General features: G+C 38.7%; 1 protein-coding gene across 1 annotated transcript in view; it reads left to right on the top strand.

Moving 5' to 3' along the window:
- Atp13a5 (ATPase 13A5) overlaps positions 1 to 25,463 on the top strand; it is a 100,175-nt gene that overhangs the window by 26,192 nt on the left and 48,520 nt on the right. The window contains exons 6-12 of the mRNA XM_090343984.1: positions 1,855 to 1,924; positions 6,810 to 6,944; positions 12,721 to 12,793; positions 13,983 to 14,111; positions 20,615 to 20,785; positions 21,419 to 21,576; positions 23,762 to 23,950. Coding sequence (XP_090200110.1) covers positions 1,855 to 1,924; positions 6,810 to 6,944; positions 12,721 to 12,793; positions 13,983 to 14,111; positions 20,615 to 20,785; positions 21,419 to 21,576; positions 23,762 to 23,950 — 925 coding nt within the window. The remainder of the gene's footprint in view (positions 1 to 1,854; positions 1,925 to 6,809; positions 6,945 to 12,720; positions 12,794 to 13,982; positions 14,112 to 20,614; positions 20,786 to 21,418; positions 21,577 to 23,761; positions 23,951 to 25,463) is intronic.

Here is a 25,463-nt window from a genome sequence, read left to right as displayed (position 1 = left end):
TAAACTTCATTTAGCTAATCATTCCACAAATGATTCTTCTTTTTTAAAAATATAACCAAATTATCTTGAATTATTGATTTTATATTCATTTATTTATTTTTTTAGTCCAACTGGTTAATTGATGAGTACAAAGTATCATGAATATAATTTATATATCATGCACTGATTTTGGCTTTTAGAATCTGTCAGTGTCTCCTGAAAACTTAACAATGGAGTCTATTGTTTGTATATATATTAGCACATTAAAATATTTTGTAATTTTGGATGGTCATACACATGTCATAGAAAAACAATGTAGATAAAGGAGATGCAGAGTATATAAACTGGAGGTTGGATAGCTCCTTCTTTTTCTTTCTAGCCATGGAGTTATGACTCTCATTCCAGAGTTGCTATTTTAAATAGAACAGTTAGGGGAGGCCCACACAAAGGTGCTGAGTGGAGTGAAGGAGCAAGTCATATAAAGAGGTGACTTCAAACAGAAAGGTTTTAGATGGATGCACACCTTACATCAGACCCATCTCACAGGATCAATGGTCAGATTTGGCTGAGTAGGCATTTCCAAAATGAAGGATGTGGGGAGATCATTCAAAGCAGGAAATAAGAGAAACAAAGTTAGGGGTCCTGAGAAATTCTCACAATAATTCAACAACTGTTTATTGCCATGAAATCTGGAGAGGACCCAAGTGGCTTGAGTTATGGTCTCTTCCCAGTGTGAGGTCTGCGACCTCATGAAGTCATAGAACAACATGACTGTTGTCAACTCTGCCTCTTAACACCCTTGATCCTTGGTGGTATCATAGTATGGAGTCAGAAGATCTTGATATGAGTTCTCTTCAATTGTTTCGTGCAATCAGAAATTTCCATCAGAATGCCATGGCTTAGGAGTCAGATAAACTTGCCTCAGTTCTTTGAAATATCTTAGTGGGACTTGATGAGGCAGAAAAATGAAGTGGAGCCACAGAGCCCATAGTAGAGACTTTAATTCTGCCCCTTTCTAGCTTCGAGAACCTGAGGAAAGTTCTCAACTATGCTTTTCTTTACAATCCAAAATAATATGAAATCTTACAGGAATGAGGCATTGATTACAGGAGCTCATCCTCTAAACGCTTATGTCCAGTTTCCAATGCTGTCATCTGCTCTACAGTTATATTGCTGTGACAAATATTTCATATACCTACCTTTGTTGAAACTCCCATACCAGCTTTTCCCACTGGCAAAATGGCACCAGTTCTTTCCTTGGAATGCCATGAGATTCAAATGAGTCTTTTATAAGAAAGCTGTAAATTGTAAAATCTTATACAAACACAGGGTTTCATTGTACAATGTGTAATACACACACATATATTATACCTTTTATGTGTGTTTCCAAAATGAGACCATAGCGCATCCTCCAGCTCAATCGTTACTGTTTTCATTCGGTGCACATAGTAAGCATCTGTCCTCGGTGCTGAAGATTCCAAGGTACTACCACCAAGATCTAACATCCAGGGAATCAATGTCTAATCAACCTACCACATTCTATCTTGTCTCTTTACTAGCTATTAGAATGTGATCATATTAGTTGAAAAAATACTTCTGAATGCTTTCTACTTTCATTTTTACTTATTGGATTGTATTGAGGACATTTTTAAACCTGGAAGTAAGAAAAAAACTTGGCTCATCGTGCACTGACTTTCCTTTTAAAAATATATTAGTCATTTAGGGTGATGTCTCAAAAAATTACTTGTACACTGCTGTTTAATTGAAGCTACAAAGTCTCTAAAAGAGAAAGAGAAAGCTTGTGGTCAGTTTGGCCTGTACTCACTTATCCCTGAGCTTGTAGGTGTGACACTAATGGATAATAATTTCCTACAGGAGATTAGTGTGTGGGCCCAATGCCATTGAGGTTGAAATCCAGCCCATATGGAAGCTGCTTGTGAAACAGGTAAGCGTTTCCTTTTTGAGAGGAAAAAAAAGGTGTGCCTGTTTTTTACATTCTAAACTCAGAGGAAGGAACATTTGAGGAGAATGACATCTGCATTTCATGCAACTTCTTTTCTCCAGGTTTATGTTTCCTTCTTATTGTTAATGACTATCATCTTTATGTAGTTGTACAGAAGGGTTTCAGGTCAATATGTCAGTTTGTGAATACAGTGCCTCTTGTTCACTGTTGCCTCTTCAATTGCCCTCTCCCTCTTCTCTTAGCCCCAACCCCATCCTTCCCCTCGACTCCTACCTACTTCCATTTACACATATTTACATTGAATATTATCATGGCACTCACCCCTTTCTCCCTCTGTTGATCACTTCCTGTTTGCTACTTTCAGTGACTTAGTCTGGACCTTTTCTGCTTCTTGAGGTTTCTTTTTAGTTTTACTTGGTTTCAATCAATTGGTATGTTTCATTTGATGATTTTGTAGTGGTCCATTTCAGTAACCACTATTTTTAAGTTTAAAATCCATGTTTAGATCTCTTCTCGGTGTAAGATAGTAAGATAGAGATTCTTGTTCTTTTAAAACTCACATTTTAAATTATTTTCTTTTTCTGTATGAAAGTTGAACCAATTTATTGTTCTGTTTTGTGCTGGTCCTGGGGTTTGACCTCAAGGCCTGGGTCCGATCTCTATGTTTTATTTATTTATATATTTATTTTTATTTCTAGGATAACACTCTACCACTTGAATCTTAGCTTTACCTCTGACTCTTGGGTAGTTAATTAGAGATATATATCCCACAGACTTTCCTTCCCAGGTTGGGTGCACTATCCTTAAATCTCCGTCTTTTGAGTAGCTAGTATTACAGGCATGAGCCACTAGCACCCGACAACTTTAAAAAAATAGATTAATATGTATCTATGACATGCAAACCCTCAGCCTAATTTTAATTATGTTCTAAAATCTAAGTGCCAGTGATTGTATATAGATTCCCTTCTTGAATACTTGTTTGTTAAATATGTCATTTGAAATGTGATGTAAAAATCAATGTTAATAACTTCTTTAATAAAATTTACGAAACAACTCTTTAAATACAAAACAAAATTTTTGCTGGATTTTTTTCCTGAACTTCAAAAGGTTGTACACGTGGGTTACAATTTATGTATGTCCATAGCAAGTGTCCAGTGCTTTTCAATGAGGTGTCGCTCCTTCCACCATTCTGTCCTATTCTATCTACCCCTTTTCCCCAGACTCATTTTATGTTACCTACTCCCCAGATCACAAGTGTACATTGAGCATTCTGGCTGTATTTGTCTCCTTTTTGCTTTATCATGTATCCAGCCCCTCTCATTAGCTCATCTCCTTAAGAATCCTGTTTTATAATAGCTTGCTCGCAGTGCTTAGTTTCCTTAAGTCTTGGATGATGGTGATGAGGTGTTGGCTTTGCCAGGCTACTATGGGAAGAGCAGAGATTGGGTGGCTTGAACAACACACAGGATTTCTTGTAGTTTGAAAGGTTAGAAAGTCCAAGATCCAGGAATCCATCTGTTCTCTTCCTGGTGGGCACTGTCCGACTTGTAGGCCAAGACTCTCACATGGTACTCACATGGCAGAAAAAAAGAGAACCTTCATCTCTTGATCTCCTGCCAACTTCATTACCCCCTATATGCTACTTATAAAGCTCTGCCTCAAGATTCCATCGGAAGTTAGAGGTTTCAGTACGTGAATTCTCTTTTTTTTTTTTGGTGGGGAACAGGCATTTAGCTACACTTTAGGGCAATGGTATTACTTTTATGAGTTCTCAGAATTTCAAATACATTATTTTGATGTTTTACAAACTATTCTTTTCCATTTTCTTGAGAGTACCTTCATTTGGTAATTGCTTTTCTTTTTAACAATTAAAGTTGTTAATTTTATATTGCCAGCTAAAGTAGGATAATTTCCCCCTTCTGGCCTCCCTTTCTTAACTCGTGCTTGCTAGCTTTCTCTGATGGTTCTGTTTGCTTCCAAACTGGTCCAGGAAGCTTCTGGTTTAGAGCAGGCCTACACAGGGAGTGTTAGTCTTTTGTCTCTCAGCACTATGTCACATTCAGACTCTGACAGCTGGCTGGGGGCTTGGCCCATTTCATGGTTGTACCAAGAATTCAGCCCCTTCCATTTCCAGTTGGTGAGCCATTTCTGGTTATGACTTTTGTTAGCCCTCACTATGGGTTACCCCCTCATTTTTCACTACAGTTTGTTTCTTGTCCCTTTGTGGGGGGAGACAGATTTTTCTGTTGCTATTGGCCCCATCTTTGATCTTTTAGCTAGCATTCTCAGGTTTTTATCTAGAACCTACTGATTCTTATCCACTGCTACATGTTTTTAGTGAATTTCTGATCCATGAAGATGGCCATTTTGTTTTGGAACTTGGGCTTATCTTTTTAATATAAAAAGTATCGGATCAGGAGCATAGCCTAGTGGTAGATTGCTTGCGTAGCTTGAAGGAAGACCTGGGTTTGTCCTTTGTACCACATACTCAAAAAAAGCAGGAAGTGGTGCTGGGGCTCAAGTGACAGGGCGCTAGCCTTGAGCAAAAAGTGTCCAAGGACAGTGCACAAGTCCTGAGTTCAAGCCCCAGGACTGGCAAAGAAAAAAAAGTATCAGCAACTGTTTCTTTTAATGTTTGTTTAATTTCAGAAAAAAAAGCAGAAAATACCAATTATTTCTTTTTTTTTTTTTGCCAGTCCTGGGCTTGAGCTCAGGGCCTGAGCACTGTCCTTGGACTTTCTCAAGGCTAGAGCTCTTCCGCTTGAGCCTCAGCACCACTTCTGGCTTTTTTCTATTATGTGGTACCGAGGAATCAAACCTGGGTCTTCATGCATGCTAGGCAAGCACTTTAACCACTAGGCCAAACTCCCGGCCCCCCAATTATTTCTTTAACTTTATGTTCTCAGAGAACTTTTAGATTCATAGCAAAATGGAACAGCATGTACAGACATTTTCCATGTTTCCCTTTCTGTATCCTGTATGTACATAGAGCCACTTCAACTATCCAAAAAGAAGCTACTTCCTACAGTTCTTGTTCAAGTATGTTTTCAAATTGCTGGAGAGTCTCCCAGGTACCAAGCTTATCTATGGAGTGCTAATATTTTCTGGCACCTCTTTGCTAGGCAGTTAGTAAGAACAGAAAGAAATAAAATTATTCTAAGTTTTCTTTCAAAAGAATATTGATTAGAAGGGCTAAATGAATTCTGAGATGCTGCTTTTTTCTGTAAGAAGTATTTAATCAATTTTCTATTGGATTTCTATAAACCCTAGATCATGTCATCATTAACATATAATCTATAATTAGACTACGTATACCAAGCAAATTCAAGAGCTATAATTTGTAAGTAAAGTGGTTGAGATAGAAATAAGAACCATTAACTAACAAAAGCTTCTTTTCTTTTTCCTTTTGTGCTGGTCCTGAGGCTTGAACTCAGGCCTGGGGCACTGTCCCTTCACTTCATTGCCCAAGGCTGGCGTTCTACCACTTGAGCCATACATATATACATTTCTGTATCCTGGTGATTAATTAGACATGAGAGTCTCACAGGCCTTTTTGGCTAGGCTGGCTTTGAACCACAGTTCTCAGATCTCAGCCATCCAAATAGCTAGAATATTAGGTGGGAGCCAGCAGCACAAAAGCTTCATTTAATGAATAGTATGTGTCTAAGAGTTTGACAAACGCTTAAGGTACAGTCAACTATGTGTCTAAGAGTTTAAGAAACCCTTAAGGTGCAGTCAACTAACTCAATAACCAGGTAATAGTTTATTTTGAGATCAAAAATAGAATGTTATTTAATATATTAGGGCATTTCAGAAAGCAGAAGTAAGAAAATTACTAGTGTTGCAGTATTTTATCTAATTTATAAAGTCACAAAGACATTTCTCAAAGAAAAAAAAAAGTCATTGCTATGTTCAATTTTTACTGTTTGTATATCAAGGGATCTTTCTCTAACTCCTCAGAATTGTTCCCTTTGCTGTAGCTATTCATACTGGAGCTAATAGAACCAAAATAGAGCATGTAAGGAATAGAAAAGTTCAAAGTATTAGCAAGAAACCAAAAGCTTATATGCATGGCTGATTAGCTTTTGGGTTGTTAGGCCTTCTGCCCAGGCTTTTCCCTGAAGTCTTGAGCAAGACACTGATGATTTCTAATTAACTAATCAGTTTTTGGCTGCACTTTGGTTTGACTTCAATATTCTGAACTTGCTAGGGAGGCAATGCCCCATTCATTAAAGATACTAATCTTTAGGAACTCACCCTGTTCAAAGGAAGGGCATGCAAACTCCATTGACTGGCAGACAATCTTGTTACAGTTTATTATATAAAGTTTGTGTTATTTTGAAACCACCAGAGTCCTTCATTTTTGTTGGTTATCTTTGCTATGTCTGAAGCATGAAATTGCATGAAAAATGAAACTGTTCAAAATAAAAGTTCACTTTGAAAAGAGACTGGATCATGTTTCTTCTCCATTGTGGGTAAATATGTTTAAGAGCAGGAAAATACTGTTGGGTTTTGTGACTTGTGAAATATTTTTGGAAATCCAAAACAAATAAAATTTATCAATTTGTGAGTATGATTTAAACACTTAAAATAAATTTACTATTTTTCTATTATACCCTGTATGTTCATTTTTACATATCAGAGGTTCTTATATGTTTTTAAAAATGAGTAAAAGTTCTATGAAGACGTGGTACTATGGCTCAAGTGGTAAAGCACTAGCTGTGAGAAAGCTCAAGGACAGTGCCCAGGCCCTGAGTTCAAGCTCCAGGACTAGCAAAATAATAAATAAATAAAGTTCTATGAAGAAATAATATCATCTCCATTGTTACCAAAGTCTGAATACATGATTTATTTTTTGCACTTGCAGGTTTTAAATCCATTCTATTTGTTCCAAGCCTTCACCCTGACTTTGTGGTTGTCTCAGGGCTACATAGAATACTCAGTGGCCATCATCATTTTGAACTTTATCTCCATTGTTCTAAGTGTGTATGATTTGCGAAAGGTAAGAGCTGAAATCCTATAGAATTTCCACTAACAGCAATAAATTGCTTTGCCAAACTTGAGTCATAAAGCAAAAAATAAGGGTTTAGCAAATGTGAGATCTCTGGAGGAGGTCATGGAAATATCTGATAGGCTTAAATGTCTTTGAAAACTCTAAGGTTAGAGGAAAGCTTCTTTGAATTTAGTTTGAGAAGGACTCCTAAGGCAGTGTCTGAGAATGTTGGGAAAGCTGGATGCTGGGGAAGGATACACAGTGACCATTGTACTTAGAAGAAGGTACAGCAAGAGGGAGCTGAACTATGCATATTCATCAAGATACAAGAGTCTACAGCACATTTCCCCTGACAAATGTACTTTATTCTACATATACTCCATCTTAATGTTTCTGACAAACATCAGTCTTTCTCTTAGGACTGATTTATGATGTCTTTTATTTCATTTGGAATTTAGTTATACCTTAAAAAGTGAAACCCAGGATATACCAAAAAAATAGTGAAACCACCGGGAATTTGGCCTAGTGGTTAAAGTGCTTGCCTAGCATGCACGAAGACCCAGGTTCTATTCCTTGGTACCATCTATATAGAAAAAGCCGGAAGCAGTGCTGAGGCTCAAGTCGTAGAGTTCTAGCCTTGAGAAAGTCCAAGGACAGGGCTCAGGCCCTGAGCTCAAGCCCAGGACTGGCAAAAAAAAAAAAATAGTGAAACCTAGGACCTTGTGCATGCTAGGCAAACTCTTGACCTCTGAGCTATTCCTCTAGATCCCAGTATACCTTTCTTTAAGAAGACCCAGAAGAAAGAAATGCAGCTATCCTTGAGTGGAAGTGAAGGGAAGAGTTGTAGAAAGCTCTGATGTTATTGAGCAGTAGTACAGCAAGAAAATTATTTGAAAAGTCTGTACTGTAACCTATTAAGTCAAAATATTCAGGGTAACAACAAGAGTCTGCACTTTTACTAGTTTCGTAGCAATGATTGCTATGTATTCTATAATTGTACGAAATATTGTTAGAGAGAATAACAGTCAAATACCAACATCCCAGATATACTTCTTTATTTATTAATACTATAAATACCTAAACATCTCTTTCATTCTTCTTTTTATTAATCTTTTAGATTCAATATAATACAAGACTTTTTGAACACTTACATATTTTTAAATTTAAATAGGATCTTACTGTGTAGTAACCTACTGCTGGATGCATTCATATATATATATATGTATGTGTGTATGTATAGATGTATATGTATGTACACCTCTATATAGGTGTATGCCTAGTAAGAGAATAATTTTAAATTATATGAAAAATAATGGCACAAAATTTAATGATATATCCTAGTTAATTTAAGCATTCCATTATTGATAGGAAAGTAAGATAACTGTCCCCCAGTTTTGCCAGTGCAAATAATGTCAAATTAAACGTAACTACAGCATAACCATCTGCTTATGTATGGATTTTTGTACTTTTAACTTGCCATCCAAAATACAGGCTACTAGATCAAACAATGGGTATAATTTGAATTTTAAAAGACATTGCCAAATAATTTCTTCCAAAGGAAATAATTCTATCAGCAGCATACAGTTTACCAATTTTCCCAGATTCTCAGTAGCAATGAGTTTATGTACTGATATTTAAGTTTCTTTAGTTTCAATGAGGTTATCAAAACAGTTGTTTCAATATACACATCCTTGATTACTAATAAAAGTAGACACATTTTCAGTTTTAGCATTTATCTTTATATTGATGGGTTCTTTATATATAGCACACATGTGGCATTTTTTTATTTCTAATCTATTTTCCCTTTGATTTTTTTACTTTTGCCATACATTAAAAGTTATATCAAGTCAAATGTGTTTCCTTTATGGTTTGGGTGCTTCCTGTTTTGCATTTTAGGGTCTCCCTGTTCAAGGATAGATTACGCATATTTTTACAATCTATAATTTACTGAATATTTATTTTAAAATCCTTAATAGAATTTAAACACTTAGGTTCTACATCGTACTAGAATCCATAAATTCCATTTGCTAAAATCAGTGAATAACATGGAAACTTCAGGTTTGTTGGCAGGGCTGCAGAAAATTTCCTTTGAAAGAAGAAAAGGAATTAGAAGACAAACACTAATCTCATTAGCAGCTGGTGTTTGTTTTAAAAGCTTTATGACTCAACATGTAAGACATCTGGTAAAGCTATACAAAAAGAGCTTGTTTCCTGAAACTGTATCTTTGCAGTTTAAACTGAAAGCCCTCAAAATCAGTACATTTTTCAGCACTTTGTACCTTGCAATAGGTCCCCCATATACATATGCCTATACAATAAGTCTAAACTGAGGGCCAGATCACTGTTCTCCTTCCATGGAGGGCCAGGGAGTGGAAATGACTTCCTCCCATCTACCCAATTACCAGGAGCTGTGACTTTAGCCTCAGGATTCCTAACTCCAAACCAAGTACTTCGCACTTTCTCCAATGGTCCCATGGACTTTATTGTTACAGAGAGGCAGTTGGCAGGAATGCAGGAAGGAACATCTATTGCCATCTCCAAATCAGTGTATTGAGTTGTACCCATTGTTTCACTGAATTAAAATTTTAGCTAAATAAACACAGACTTGTTTTTTTGTTTTTGTTTTTTGTTTTTAACCAAACTTGGGGCTTGAACTCAGGTCTTAGGCACTGTCTCTAATCCTCTTTTGCTCAAGGCTAGTAGCACTCCATTACGTGAACCACAGCACTACATGTGGCTTTTTCTGTTTATGTGGCACTGAGAAATGGAAACCTGGGTTTCACGCATGCCAGACAAGCACTCTACCGCTAAGCCACATTCCAGCCCAAATACAAGCTTTTGCAAATTGTGATATGGGGAACTATTAGGATTTTTGCAGAATTATAAGAAGATATCTTCCTGCCTACACATGCTACTCTAGCCCCAAATCATTCTGCATTAATCTACCTATCTTACCTAAGTCAAAAAAACTCTGGGTACAGTCCATTAGCTCAAAAAGTTCTGGATGAAAAATTTCATCTTCAGTTGTTTTTGCTTTGAACCATGTTTCCCCCACTCATTTCTGAGCATGAGGTATGTGGAGGGGGGAAGGTGGGGTACTAAAAAGATCACCAATACTGAGAGTTCCTGGCCCCTAGGGCGTTGTCTTCAGTCATGAGTGAAATTCCCTCCCTACTCATCTCTGGAGGACATCCATCCACAGCAAACACAAAGACTGTCAGCAACAGATGCCGAATAATAATGATATGCAAATGAATCTCAGAAACGGATACTGATCCCACTGAAGAGGGACTAGAAAAACCAGAGGGGGCCTAATGAAAATCAGGCAACGGGCTTTGCAATCATAGCAAGCCTCCCAACACTTGCCTTTTCCTGGCTGGCTGGTTGTCATAGAAACCGAAGCACATAGAGTTTCTGAGTACATCAGCACTGAGGATGCTAACATCCCACTCCACTGTAGTTGGGAGAAGTAAAATCATTCAGTTTTATTAAATACATCTTCATAGAGAGCCTACTATGTGATAGACTGTAGAGCCACATAGATCTCTTTGTCCTGAGTCCCGCCAGCCATGCAGGAGAATCTTGATGACAGGCAGTTGTCTTATGATCTATCAATACAGAAGCAGAGGGAGCAGAGCCATGCATTCTTCTTGGGATTGAGGGAAGTTAGGGGATAGAGATGACATTTAAGCAGGGCTTTATGAGAAAGAGTCTGCTCGTAGAAAGCTGGGCTGTATATTCTAGGGAATAGTCCAAGTAACAGCATAGCAGGCTACGCAGAATGCTAAGTCTGATAAACAAATCCAGCTTTACGGCATAATGAGGTTTGAGAATTACAGTCAAGGACTATTAACTCATCCTTCACCACTTCCAAATATGTTGATTATCATCTTCTTAAGCGAGGCTGAAGTTATCCTTGCATTGATTGAAAGAATTACTGAGCAAGAAAATAACTTGAAGAAATTTACAAGGAAGGATATTTATCTTCTAAAAGGGGGGGAGAAAGCTAATTTCAAGCAGTAGGAGTCTCAACAGAAAATAGTTAGATGAGCCTGATTTTATCAGTCTCAATTCTTAATAGGTACATGATTGTGGGCAAGTTACTTTGACATTTCCAACCCCTAGTTTCTCTGGTTTTGCTTTTATATCACTGCCATTCTAAAATTATTTCCAAGATTTAAAAAATTAACTAGTAGTGCTGACAATACTTTTCAGCACATAGAATCTGTTTGATTAAATTATAAAAAAAATAATTTGAGTCATTTCTTTACCTTGTGTATTTCTTTATGGAGCCTCAAGGATTTTGGAGAAATCGCTGATACAAAATAAATCATTATCAGATCATTTTAGAGCTTGAAGGTAACTTGAAATCAATCAGATTCAATGATATTGCTTTACAAAGGGAATGACTTATAAGGTGAAAAGTTTTATATACTACACATCACTGGCTAGTAGGTAGGCCAGACTTACAGTTCAGGAGTCCTGATTGACTTCTGTTTTCTTCACAGATTCTCAGCTGACTTTCTCTCTGTAACCCCTCATTTACATGCAGATTGCAGCCAAGCCTTAGAAAGCCACCTCAGAACAATGAATCCCTATTCATGAGCACATATTCATTATATTCATTGCTATCCATCAGTGATATAACTTTTTCCACTCAACTGATCCAAGTTAGTGAGGTTGTAGCTTTTCACACAGAACTGCAGTAAGTAGTAAAAAAACAAATAAATAATTCCCTATAAATCTTAACACTGAATCTCTTAGAGAAAGTTGAGTAATTGTAAGCAAAGCTAATCTTAACCCCATGATGACATTTGTAAAAATCATCCTCAGAACAGATCTAAGTGACTTTGCACCTGAAAGGAAAACACATTGTAGTTAAGTTAACCTGTAGTATAGTACTATTGGCAGTATTTACAACTTCTTTTTAGAAGTATCCATATCACTGACATCCAATGACTTCCTCAGCCACTGCCCTGCCCTGGGTGACCCAGTGCCACAATGTCTCAGGATGTCAGCAGAAGTGTGTACATGAAATCCCCTCTTTTCTCTGTCTTCCTGTCTCCTGGGTTCTCATAGGAGATGCTCCTCCATCACTTTCTTAGTCCCCTTGTCTTTTCTCTGTCTTACAAATGCATGTCTCAGTAAATTCTGTCCCCAGTAAGTTTTGCCAGTCAATGTCTAAAACATGGTCTTTCCAAGTGTATACTTATACAGTGCACAACACATAATGCAAATTAACTTTTATAAATTAGCTCTACTTTTATCATCATCCTTTACACAGGAACCCGAAGAGGGTTAAACGGGTTAAGTCAGAAATGGCAGCACCAGGACTCAAGACCTAGCAGCAGCATTTCCATCTGCAACTCTGCCAGCACAGAGATACACAGTGCATAACAGGGGATGTCTGTCTACGTGCAGTCAAGGCACAGCTTAAACCTCCAGTGGCTCCTCTGAGTGTGAGGCATTTACAGATTCACTGGAGCTTTGTGGCTTCTGGACTGGGAACTGGGAAGGCAGTCATTACCCTGCCTCCCTCTTCTTCCTCAGTCCACACATGTAGCCTTAGGCAGTGAAGCCTTGGGCCCTTGGCTTAAGTTCTGAGGACAGGCTGTGTATTCTTTTTTCTAGGAGTAAAGCGATATTAAACCAATTAATGTGATTGCTTCTGCACATGGCAGGTCAGGTGTCTGGCTTTCTCACAAGTGAGCTTGGGAAGTCTTAGGCTGTGTGGTTTTCAGGATGGGGACTTCCTGATATGTACTGTCTGATTTTCCATTTGTAGCAATCAGTAAATCTGCACAACCTAGTGGAGGATCACAACAAAGTCCAGGTTACTGTCTTTGTAAAAGACAAAGGTAAGTGATACATTTGCTTTTCAGCATACACTGTTTCAGGATGGAGTCTGTTTCATTTCTCTCTGTTATTAAGAGAGTTAGACTCTCCTTATTTGTTGTGTGTTTGGTTTTACAGCTTGAATTCAGGGCCTTGTGTTCTTATGGCTTTTGCAATCACAGATGGCATGCTACCATTTGAGCCATGCCTCCAATTTTGGATTTCTACTGGCTAATGGGAGATAGAGAGTGTGGAGTTTTTATCTGCTCATCCTGGCTTGGAATGATGATTCTCAGGTCTCAGCCTCCTGAGTAGCTAAGACAATACCCATGGCCAGCACTAGGGTGAGACAAACACGACACAAAATCTAAGGAGGAAGAGCATTCCAATGCTCTTCAGTAATAGGGACCCTACAGTAATAGGGTCCTTATTCAACTTCATACCCGGGGCCACTGGCTCACCTCACCCTCATCCCACCCCCGATTAAACCATTCCTACCCAATATGTAGATTATTGCCAATCCCCTCTACCATCCATATTTCATGCATCTAACTATTACCAGGAGCAGATCACAAAGTTTCAGTAACTATGTTGATCTGTTTCTGGAGGCTAAGGGTGACACAGAAAGTGTGGGACCAAGGGTGAATAAATGCAGTAGTGATATTCACTAGACACAATGCTGAAAATGAACTACACAACTTGGGCGGGTTCAGGAGGGTAAAACTGAGAAAGAGTGAGTAAAGCGGGGACACACAAAAAGAAAGGTACTCATGACTTGACTTACATAACTGTAAGTCCTTTGCACACACCTTTACACTAACAATAACGATGTATATATTTTAAAAAGACAACTCAGTGCAACAACAACAACAATGGCTCTGCAAGGCCGCAGAAACTCTTTGGACAATTTATCTTAGAGACACAGTATGCCATAGCAGATTAGGAACACAGACTATGAGCACATAACACTAGGATGGCACAACTTTATTGAGCAAGGCCCTTGGCTATTGCACTGACCAGGTAGTAGGATCAAAATAAGATCTTGCAGCTGTTACCTCCCTGCTATGTCCTATGAATCAGTTCCTGAATCCTGATGGTCTTGAAGATTTCAGTTGAGTGGGCTTGAGCAGGCAAACAGGTTAATGAAAGTTCTTAGTCATTTTAATTCTTCAGTAAATGTCAGTGAGTCATTGAAACTTCATTGTTTTGTAGGTTTGCAGGAACTGGAATCTCGTCTTTTGGTTCCTGGCGACATTCTTATTCTTCCAGGGAAGTTTCAAATGCCATGTGATGCTGTTCTGATTGATGGGAGCTGTGTAATGAATGAAGGCATGCTCACGGGTAGGCGGTTACAATAGTTCCCTCTTCCCTGCCTAACGTTAGGTCAGTGGTTGGGAAGTCAGATCAACATACACTTACCAACTTTATACCAGGCCCCATGCTACGTACTGAAGGACAGATGAGGGAAATGAATCCAGACTTTTCATTCAACTAGAGACATAGCTTATACAGGCAGGCAATATTAATACAGATTAAGCCACAATCAACACAGAACTAGAAGAAATCCTTAGTACTACCCTCGGTGATGAATGAAAGAAGCTCGATCATCTGAGAGGATGATTTATATCCCTGCTCAAACAAAATTCAACCTAAAAATCAACAGCCCTCAGTCAGTCAGTCAGAAGAATATAGTTTCATCTAGTCCTATATCCAATGGATGAAAAATCACTCAGCCCTTGGTTTCACTCAAAAAGTTGAGTTGAATCTTAGGGGAAAAAAAGGCAGAATCAGAATTCTGTTTGGTTTAGATTCGGGCATCTAATCGATTTCACTGTGCAGAAAATGGGGCTTCTAGTTTCAGTCCAAGTGGTACTACTTTTCATTTGAAGTTTTCTTTAAGTCTACTTGTATTTATGTAACTGGGAAGGTACTATTTATAAAATATCCTTTAGGTTATATAAAACACAAAGTGCAGCATATAAAAGAGATTATGTAGCAACACAAAAATCAAAACTATTTATCTGCTTACACATTTGTTAAGGTTTTCTAAGTGTTATAAACATGGAGGGTTGGGGGAGAAGGACATAAAAATCTTCAACATAACCTCAATATAATGGAAATTTATTATCTGCTTCTAAGCTGTTCAGCATAAGTAGAAAACAAAATAAAAAAGAGGTGTGCTTAACCTAAAATTGAGACCAAAAATGCAGTAAATATAAATGTTTGTATAATTACAAAATACCTCTTTAATGCACTAGACTCTAACTTCCTTATAATGATTGCAATGAGGATTTACATACTGATCATATCTTTTAGCCAGCACATTGCCATAGCAACCAATAGACAATCACCAGGCTCAAGGAACACTGTCCTCACTCAAATGCTGCAGTGTCCCTCATCTCCCAGCAGATTGACAGGCAGAAGGGTGCAAACACAGGCAGGCCAAGAAGAAAGGCTCTGCCTCAAATCTGCTCTTGCTCTTCTCACAGACTGGAGCTATTGAACTTGCCTTAATTTTCAGGAACTTGAAGAGTTCTAGAAAATTATAGCTGCTAGACAACGTTGCTATTTGACAAAATGTTCAAAATGAACCTCCATGACCATTCCTGGTAAGTGGCTTTTCCTAAAGTCCACTTCTGGAAAAAGTCACCCACATTAACATCCATGTAGCCTAAGTACTGCAAAATAAAAGCCAGTTTTACAGAGAGAGATGTAAAATTGGTTTCTTCAAAATCATTCAAGTCCCTGCATGCCCCGCACACATGCACAGTCTCCTTACATATTTAGGAGAAGGACTGTGAACAGTTCAGAAGATTAAGAGTTAACTTCTTGAAACCAAAAAGATAGTCCTGGGTGTTTGTCCACAAATATGACTCAGATACACACATACACACACACACACACACACACACACACACACACACACACATCTACAAAATAAACAGTTTATATAGCAGTAAGTACAGCAAGAACTAGTATTTCTACAGCAAGTTCTATTATATAAGTAATGTGTACATCTCATTCACTTATGGCATGAAGCAAATTAGATGATCTGTTATTAAAATACCACTTGACAAAGAAGGAATTGAGGTGGAGAGAGACCAGGCTGCTTAGCCAGCAAAGGAGAAGTGGGACTAGAGACTGGCATGGGCTCACAAACACAAAGAACCTTATAGGAGAGAAAGATGATTCTAAGGATGCTTCTGCCTCCCCCACCCCGTCCTTCCCCATTTACTCTCTACCTAGTGTCCTTACCCACGTGGGACTTCCGCCTTCTCCTCTTCTCTGCCTAAATCTATAGCAATAAATTCAGCTATGTCTAAAGTTCAACTTTAAGTTGCTATTAACTTTTTATTTGGACATTTGAAAATTATTTACTTAGTCTCTCTCTCTCTCTGTGTGTGTGTGTGTGTGTGTGTGTGTGTGTGTGTGTTTGTGTGTGTGTGCTGGTCCTAGTGTTTAAACTCAAGACCTGGGCACTATCGCTGAGCTTTTGTCCTTAAGGCTAGTGCTTTGCCACTTGAGCCACAGATCATGATGGCACTTTGGATGATTAATTTGGAGTCTCACAGAATGTCCTGCCAAGGCTGAGTTCAAACAATGATGCTCAGATCTCAGCCCCTTGAGTAGCTAGGGTCATATTCAGGAGCCACTGGCACCTGGCTTTATTTTTGGCACTTTTGAAACTGTTCAGTATGCCAATCCTGATTTAGTCTAATTTATTCCCATCAGTTAGCAGTTCTCTGATCCTTGCCTGGCTTCCCTAGGTAGTATGGGAAATTGAGGAGGGATTTATGGTCTAGTGTAGATCTTCCTCCTGCTACTCCTACCTTACCCTGAGGCTACAAAGCTGTATGAGCCTATCTACCTGTAAAGAGAGGCAACCTGAGTGCTACAACCTTATGGAAGGAGAAGGTAATAATATTTCAAAATTTTCCCTTGGAATAAATGAGACCTAGGAGGAGTTATATGGTTCAGAAAGAAATGTACTCATTAGATGACTTACATAACTGTAAGCCCTCTGTATATCACCTCTGCAATAACAATAAAAATATTTTTAAAAATTTCCCTTAGAGCAATAATTCAGTTTTTGACCTTTCATATGCATAAATATTGCTGCTAATATTTTAAAATGCTATCTCATTCAACCTGCAGCTTTATTAAAGTTAGTAACTCTCAACCCATAGCTGGTTAATAATTTGCTTTTGGTATCACAGTTCAAAAGTGATGAATTGGAGATCTGGATTCACTTGTTAATATATTCATTTACTCACCTCACAATTGCTTGTTAAGATATAGTCTGCTAAGGCTACTGTCCTGAAGAGGCAGAAGTGAGTTTTGCCTATGTAGAGCTAATATTTAGTGGGGAAAGAGAAAATGACAGTAAACACATGATATAGACTTCCAATAATTATGTGTGTTTTGTTTTGTATTTGAGATAGGGGCTCTACACTATAGAGTATAGGCTAGTCTAGAACATGTGATTCTCCCGTTTCAGACTCCTGAGCGTTAGATTTAAAAGCTTGAGTCACCATACCTCAAAAGAATTGCCTTTTATGAAGAAAAGAAAATATTAAGACCTGAACATTTTGTGCCTAGAGAATAGGCTTATGACCAGTGCCTCCTCATTCTTTTAGGAGAGAATTCTGGAGGAGAGAGTTGGCTTTCAGATGGTCACAATTCTTTTTTTGTCCATTTATTTTTATTGTAATTAATAGAAGGGTTACATTATATTCACCAGAGAGAAGGTGCATTACTTCACAAACATTGATACCCTTTCTCATGTCTTGGTCCCCATTTCCCTCCCCCCACCCTGCCCCAAATATTGTTTTACTTCCTTCCCTATCCTATTTCAAATAACCAAACAAGAATATATACAATATATCAGATAACAAGGTAAAATACTGTAACCATATCATATAACCAAGGGACAGCAAAAGAGATGTGAGATAACATATTACATTAAGGACAACAATCACTCATTATGTGCCTTTTGTTTCTATATCCTGGAGGTCCTTTCATTTAGTGCCATACTTTATGGCCTTATGTATCTAGGTTTTGCTCTATTGTAAATCTCTGCCAGGAGACCCCAAGGTTTCTACTGATTATGACTAATGAGGGAAACCATTGAGCCTATGTACCTTTGAGTCTGGCTTACTTCACTTAATATGATTTTTTTCCAAGTCTTTCCATTTCCTTACAAATGGGGCAATGTCATTCTGACAGCAGCATAGAATTACATTGTGTATAAATACCACATCTTGTTGATCCACTCATCAATTAAGGGGCATCTGGGTTGGTTCCATATCTTTGCTATGGCAAATAGTGCTGCAATGAACATCGTTGTGCTAGTGGATTTAGTATGTCCTTGTTTCTGGACAATTAGGTAAATGCCAAGTAGTAGAATTGTTGGGTTATAAGGGAGCTCTATGTTTGGTCTTTTGAGGAACTGCCATACTGCTTTCTATAGTGGTTGAATGAGTTTGCACTCCCATCAACAGTGTAGTAGTGATCCCTCCTGGCCACATCCCCTCCAGCATCCATTGTTATTAGATTTCTTGATAATGGCCATTCTAACTAGAGTGAGGTGGAATCTTAGCATTGTTTTGATTTGCATTTCTTTTATGACCAGAGATGTCTAGCATTTCTTCATGTGTCATTGGCCATTCTTATTTTTTCTTCAGAGAAGACTCTGTTTAAGCCTTTGGCCCATTTTTTATTGGGATGGTTGTTTCTTTGGAGATTAGTTTTGGATTGATTCAATTTTTTAGCTGTTGATATATTTTAGATATGAGGCCTTTTGTCTGTTGTATGGTAAGTGAAGATCTTCTCCAACTCTGTGAGTTTTCTCTTTAGCTTGCTTGCTATGTTCTTTGAGATGGCCACAATTCTATTCCCCATCCTTTTTCTTATTAAATTACTAGATTCCTGTGTTCAGGAAATAGTCAGCTGAGCTAGAATATAGACATTCCCCTTGGCAAATTGTCCATGTTCATACCCAGTCAGACAAGCTTACAATCAGCAGACAGAATGTTTCCTCTCTGCCTTCCTTGCCTTTTTTGCCTTGAAGAAGAAATGTAAATAAGAACAGGGCTTTTCAAATACTGTCACCATGCAGATGCAGCTAGCTCCTTGGGGACAAGAGAGAGAATCTCCATCTGGCAGTAGAAAGGGTCTTTTGGTCCCAAGAGACAGCTCTGCAGTTGACAATGAGTGTTGACAGTACTTCCCTGTAAAGTAGCCTCGCCTCCTTCAACCCCAGTCTTGTTTAGGTAAAGCCATCCTTTTGGGGGATCCCGAGTAGATCTGAAGTATGAGATTTCTTTTGTAAACTGTATTAAAGAGACTTGCAAACTATCTTTCTGTAACATTATCTGATTTGACCATGGTCTCTGGGACATTATCTCCTGATGACTTTCATCTGTGATTGATCAACATCTGTCTGTCTCCATTGTCATTGACTGTGTTCAGAAAAGTGTCCATTAATATTGTGCCAGGCAAGGAGTAGATTAGAAACTAATATATTTGATGCCAAGGCAGAAAAACCTTTATAGTTCCCTGTCTCTACCCATAACACAGGCTGATTCCTAAAGCAATGTGGTATGATGATTTGAAGATTTGTCAAAAGGTTCTATCCCTGTTTTACAAGATCATTAAAGTTCGGTTGGTAAGCCCACACAACAAATGAGTATTATAATTGTTTTAGAGAAAATGGTACAGAGATAATGCCTGGCTAAAGGAATTTCCTGAGTAATATTCAAAAGTACTAATAAAAATTTTATAGCTTCTTCTATCTTCCATTGTAAAAAATATACTATGGTAAGAAACTAGTGTTGAGAAAACAATAATAGAAAGATCTTGGTAATTGCTTTTATTTAATTCATCCATGCAATTCTGCAAAAATATGTATTTTAAACCTACCATATATCATTAAGGAAAAATGATAAGTATAAAAAGTTACATATGTTAAAGCCCCTATACAGTTATTATAGAACTACAGCTATATAACTGTGAAACCATAATCAATATAGTACTATTTCCAAATTAGAAAGGTGATATAATATGTCTCTAATTGAACATTTAGTAGGAAAGTGATGGAATTTTAAATTCATTCTAGTGGTGTTTGAATCTTTGAGCCAGAAGTGTTATTAACATATTTTATTTTGTCTGTGACATTTATCTTTTTTGGACACCTAGCTAATTTTCTTTGTACCTTAAATATTCTGTCCTACAGACACCAGGGAAAAGAAGAGAACTGATAGCAACAGGATTGGGAATCATAACACAGGAGTGTCGGGTCCTGGTTTAGCTGGAATGGCCTATCTAAAAAGAGTTTGGGTTTAGGTGTATGATGAAATGGGGAAAGGTGAAGGGGAATGATGCAACAGGTGATATTGATCAAGTTGCATTATACTCATAGCCTGACTTGTGAAAGTGAAACCCCTTTGTATAAATACTTATTTAAGAAATAATGAAAAGAGTCTGGGCTTTATTTAATAGTGGTAAGAGAAAAAGCATAAGTATTTTCAGCAAAAGACAGGATTCACCTAGTAGGGTGTAAGAAGCCTCCTATTTTCTAGCCTGGATTTCCTGGCTTTATGAGGACAGGATTTCTTTGTGTGTCTTGTTTACCGTGCTTTCAGCACCCAGAGTAGTTCCTAGTACAGAATGAACACTTAGAAAATGTTAGAAAACAAATGGATGAATGATAAATGGATGCAAGGCAAGCAGTAACTGGAGGTTAATGGATCTGTTGTGTGATTTCTTGAAAATGGCAAGTACTAGTTCCAAATAATTATCAGAGTTTTCACAGAAGCAGCTGAAATAAGTGCTATCTTCCTTAGGAGAAAGTATTCCTGTTACGAAGACACCATTGCCCCATACGGAGAACACCATGCCTTGGAAATCGCACAGCCTAGAAGACTACCGGAAACATGTGCTTTTCTGTGGAACGGAAGTGATTCAGGTCAGGCCCTCTGGACAGGGCCCTGTCAGAGCTGTTGTTTTACAGACAGGTTAGTGTGTGCTACTTTTATAAACTGAGATCATGTTTGGTGGCAAGCAGAGTTGGATTAGGGAAATTTTGTTTAGGATTTTACAAATTGCAACCTCCTAGTAATAACAACCATACTCTTTTCTAACCAGACCTTTGTATTACAAGTTTTCACAATTTCTACCTGCATTGCTTATTAGTTAAATCCTTGTATTTGATGAGTACTAAGTACAGATGAAATGTTCTGAAAGACAAAACTATGCTCATAGCCTGGCTTGCATCCATAGGCTTGCTTTTTTCTTAACTTGCAATTATTTTCATCTTGCTGTTTTTGAGACACACCTGCTCTAAAGTTCCCTTCTCTGGACACCTCATTTCTTCAGTCATTACTTTCAACTTCCTAGTCTAATTTTTCTCAGCCCATGGGAGGAGGATGGGAAGTTACCCACAAGACACTGACCCCAAGAACAAGAGGAACTAAAACAGAATGAGGGAAATCAATTTCCTCTGAAAATTTACCTCAGAGAAGGCAAATATACTGTTAATTCAAAATCATTCTATTTCATTCATTCCATATTCCAATAGCCCACCCATGTTGGACTTGGAGGAGAATTTGATTAAGAGACTTTCCCCTTCTGTGATCATCTCCATGTAGGTTATAATACAGCAAAAGGAGACTTGGTGAGATCCATCCTCTACCCTCGGCCTCTGAACTTCAAACTATACAGTGATGCCTTCAAGTTCATGGTGTTCCTGGCTGTCCTTGGTGTTGTGGCCTTTTTCTATGGCCTAGGTGTATACATGTATAATGAGGTAAGTAATGGTAAGCCTTTTTATTAATGCAGCTTTCTCAGGAGCTTGACTTAACTCATGAGGGTTAGGTAAGAATAACCCTTGATCTTCTATTTTCTGTTAAGGTTCTCTCAAAGCTTTCATAGACAGTAGAAATATTCTATAGGTAAACTGTCCAATAGGGTAGCACTTAGCCATGCATCATTACTAAGCAATGAACATTTCATTGTATTCTATTTTAATTCATTTAAGTTCAATAACTGTATGGATTAGTAACAAATCAGTCATCTTGGACAGAGCAGTTCTGAGAAGTGTCAAGCACAGTTTTCTGGCTGTTTCCACCATTGGATTTGGAATGGAGGGTACATAAGCTCATGTAATCTTAGAGGAAATATGTTTCCAAAGCCTAGTTAAATTGAGGAAGACAGATTCAATCAGAACAGAGTACAGGAAAACATGCCCTAATTTGAGGGAGGAAAACATAAAGAAACACACAAGAGTCTTCAGAAACTATCAGTAATTGAGAAAGAAGTCCAACAAGACAGGCACAGATCCGATTGAAGTGGACAGTGAATGGCAAGTCTGATCTGAACTCTTCTAAAGTTACTTGAATATGTCCCAGGAAATCATCAGTATATTATGCAATCTGCGATTGTTCATTTGGAGTCTGAAATGAAATTACATACTTATTGTTATAGCACTGCTACCCTAAATTTAGAGGGTGTCAGGTTTCATGTAGATGAAGCCTCTCTCTTCACTGGTGTAGGTGGCCAGTGAAGAGATGTGCTGTTACTATGACCTCTGAGGTCCTTTCTAGTCCTGAAAGTGCTTCTTTTATGTACCATGTAGCTTCTAAGTCATGCTGGAATCATAATAGTGTGCTTTGGTCAGAAAGAACAGAAAATTTTAAATAAAGCATTCAAGCCTAGATATGAGCTCAGACATATATAGCCTAATCACAGTGTCCACATAGAGAGGGAGGGGGGAGAGAGAGGGAGGGGGAGTGGGGGAGAGGGAGAGAGAGAGAAGACAGAGAGACAGACATAGACAGACAGAGACAGACAGAGAGAGAAGAAGAGAGAGGGAGAGAGAATGGTGTTAGACAAAGATAATCACAATAATTTTTAGGCAAGGCTCTTTCTAAAACGATACCTCTGAAGAGTCATTTCAACTTGATATAAGCCTCCTGTCCCTCTTGGACAAGGGAGGGAAAGCAGGGAGGCAAATGCATTTTGTCATGAGTAGAACATGACACAGAGCCTGGGAAGAGCTAGGCAGAAGGTCAAGGCCACTGCACTAGACTGTGCGGTTGCCTTCTTCCTTTGGGGAGCAGAAACATGGAGAAGAGGAGCGGAAATGTAAACCTTGGCATGGAGAAAGAATGACGGTTTCCTTGGCAGAATCCAGTATCTAATGCATACCAAGCAGCGGGTGAATTCCAGACTTCATCTCCTGTGGTTCAGAACCTCTGGCCTTGTTGGTGGTCTCTGGTTCAGGATTAGACAAAGATGAATTCTGTGTGCATGGTAGGAAAAAGCATCATTATAAAGAATAATTAAATAATGTAGCTGACCAAACACTGTGGTGACAGCAACCTAACTTTAATAGTGACTTCCCTATAGCTAATAACGCGCTGAGATCTTGGCAGAGTCTTGGCTCTCGTTTCCTTTAGTCTGGGTCCTGAATGCCTCATCTACCCAGACCCTCTACGTATGGAATGGGCTTTGAAATTAGTGACAAATGGAAGGAATTTACAGATGCTTAGTCCATCATCCCTTAGCTGCTGTGCTAAGGAGTTGGCAGGCCTCTGTGTGGGAGAAAGATTTTAGAAGCTGTCAGTTAAGCTGCTAAGTGAAATGTTATCACCTAAGACATTCCCTTGTGTCTTAAGCTCAGAGCGTACATGGAAGTATGGTGAGTAGAGAGAAAACTTGACTCGGAAAAGGGTAGGAAGGCTCCTTGCAATAGGTATTGGAGACTTTTGATTGGCTGTGAGATGCTAGATGTTACTTTTTTTTTTTTTACCAGCTTCAAATATATTTTTTGTTTTCTTCTGAGAGCCCGGAGAGTACTCAACCTCCCCCAAGAAAACAGGCAAGTTCTGAGCTAGGATCTCTCCTAGGCCTTCTATAGTATTATGAGGCAGCAGGAAGGTGCCAGCCTAAGATACTGGATGGGTCTGTTCCTATGTCCCTCTTCTCCCCAGATTCCTCCAAGAGATACCGCGAACATGGCCCTGATCCTCCTCACCGTGACTGTCCCTCCCGTGCTCCCAGCTGCCCTGACCATAGGCATTGTGTATGCCCAGAAGAGACTGAAGAAGCAGAAAATCTTCTGTATCTCCCCACAGAGAATCAACATGTGTGGGCAAATTAACCTCGTATGCTTTGACAAAGTAGGTTCTGAACATTCCAGGTTGCTGGGTGACAATTCTGAGGCATAGCAGGTCTGGGAAGCACCTCAGGGAATGTTTGGTCTAGCATAGTAATTTACAGATGAGAACGCTCAGGCCAGAAAAGATCACATCATGAGATAGTCTGACAGTGCATTCTGGTCCACTACTTTGTTGATTCCAAAGGTGTCATTTAGTCCAACCATTGAGAATTCTGTCCTGTAGTGTTTTCTATGCCTTCGTTGGGTTTCAAACAATTTCTTGCTCTAATAAATTTTATGATGGATTGTCCTTTTCAAGCACAAATTAAGGAACGTTTGTTTTCCCAGAAGTGCTTTGTCTAGAGCTTAAGTGAACATTTGCTCTCTTCTCATCAGCTTCTTGTAAGTAAAGGGAGAGAGTAAACAATGACCAGTACTTAAATCTTTTCCCGTTCACTCCAGGAACCTGAAGAAGTGACAGGGAAGAGTATGTGGCAGGTAGGAAAAGCCACTTCTCAAGCAGGTCCAGAGACTCCTCTCACGTGATTCTTCCGTGAGAACACAGAGGAATTTGAGCACCAGTCACTTGCCATTTCAGAGCTCGCCCTCAGCTTAACCAGGCCCAATATAATGTAATGGTTGTAGTGCAGTCAGCCAGAGCTGGCCTCTCCTAGTCTTCAGATCACTTGTACTTGACTAATGGATGAAGGCCTCGGTTACCTTTAAGTAACCCTAATTAACAAAGAGTCAGTGAAGGTAGAGTTCCAGGAATGGGATGTTCCTAGGTATTGAGAAGCTCCTCGTGTAGCTGAGGATACAGAAAAAATGGGAGTATGCACAGCTCTTGAGTTCCTGCTGTGGGTGAAATGTCTCCTCTAAGCCACAGTGTCCATTGTCAGGATCACCCTGACTCAGAAATGGCCCATGTTCAAGTCCATAGTTGGGAGAGGTATGTAGTGTGTGGAGAGCGATGATCCCAAGAGTGCTAGAAAGTGGATTGTTATGCAGGAATGCCACCAGAGGTCTAAAATGGCAAATGAAAAATTAAGGTCTTTTCAGGAAAAACATGTTCTTACCATCTTTTTTAAAAGAAGACTAGTGGCTCGTAGCTCCTCACCTCACTTTTCTTGAAGATAGTTTCCTTTAGTTTAGCTTTAAACTTACTATATAGACCAGGTTGGCTTTGAACTCACTGTGTAGTTGGGACTGGTCTGAAACTCTCCATCTTCCAATCCCAGCCTCCAAAGGAATCACAGGGGTGCTTTACACATAAATCTGGCTTTAGTGATATTTTTCTAAGTGTCTTTATTTTATTGGTGGGTCCTGGTAAGAAATGTTGGAAGAGAGAGATGACAGAGAGAGGTACGGATTGATGTTCTTGTAGTCCTAAACAAGGAGGGAAAACTTGTATAATAGAGGATGATCTGGAACAGCCCCATGAGAAGACCTGAACACTGCTCACCTCTCTCTGGAAGTGGCATTTCTTTTCCATGATTTCACTTTGCATTGTCTTCGCATTTCAGGTGACAAAACAG

Source organism: Megascapheus bottae, chromosome 1 (assembly GCF_031878675.1).
Source record: "Megascapheus bottae isolate mThoBot1 chromosome 1, mThoBot2.hap1, whole genome shotgun sequence".
In the NCBI taxonomy this organism is placed as follows: domain Eukaryota; kingdom Metazoa; phylum Chordata; class Mammalia; order Rodentia; family Geomyidae; genus Megascapheus; species Megascapheus bottae.
This window is presented reverse-complemented; position numbering and strand designations above follow the sequence as displayed.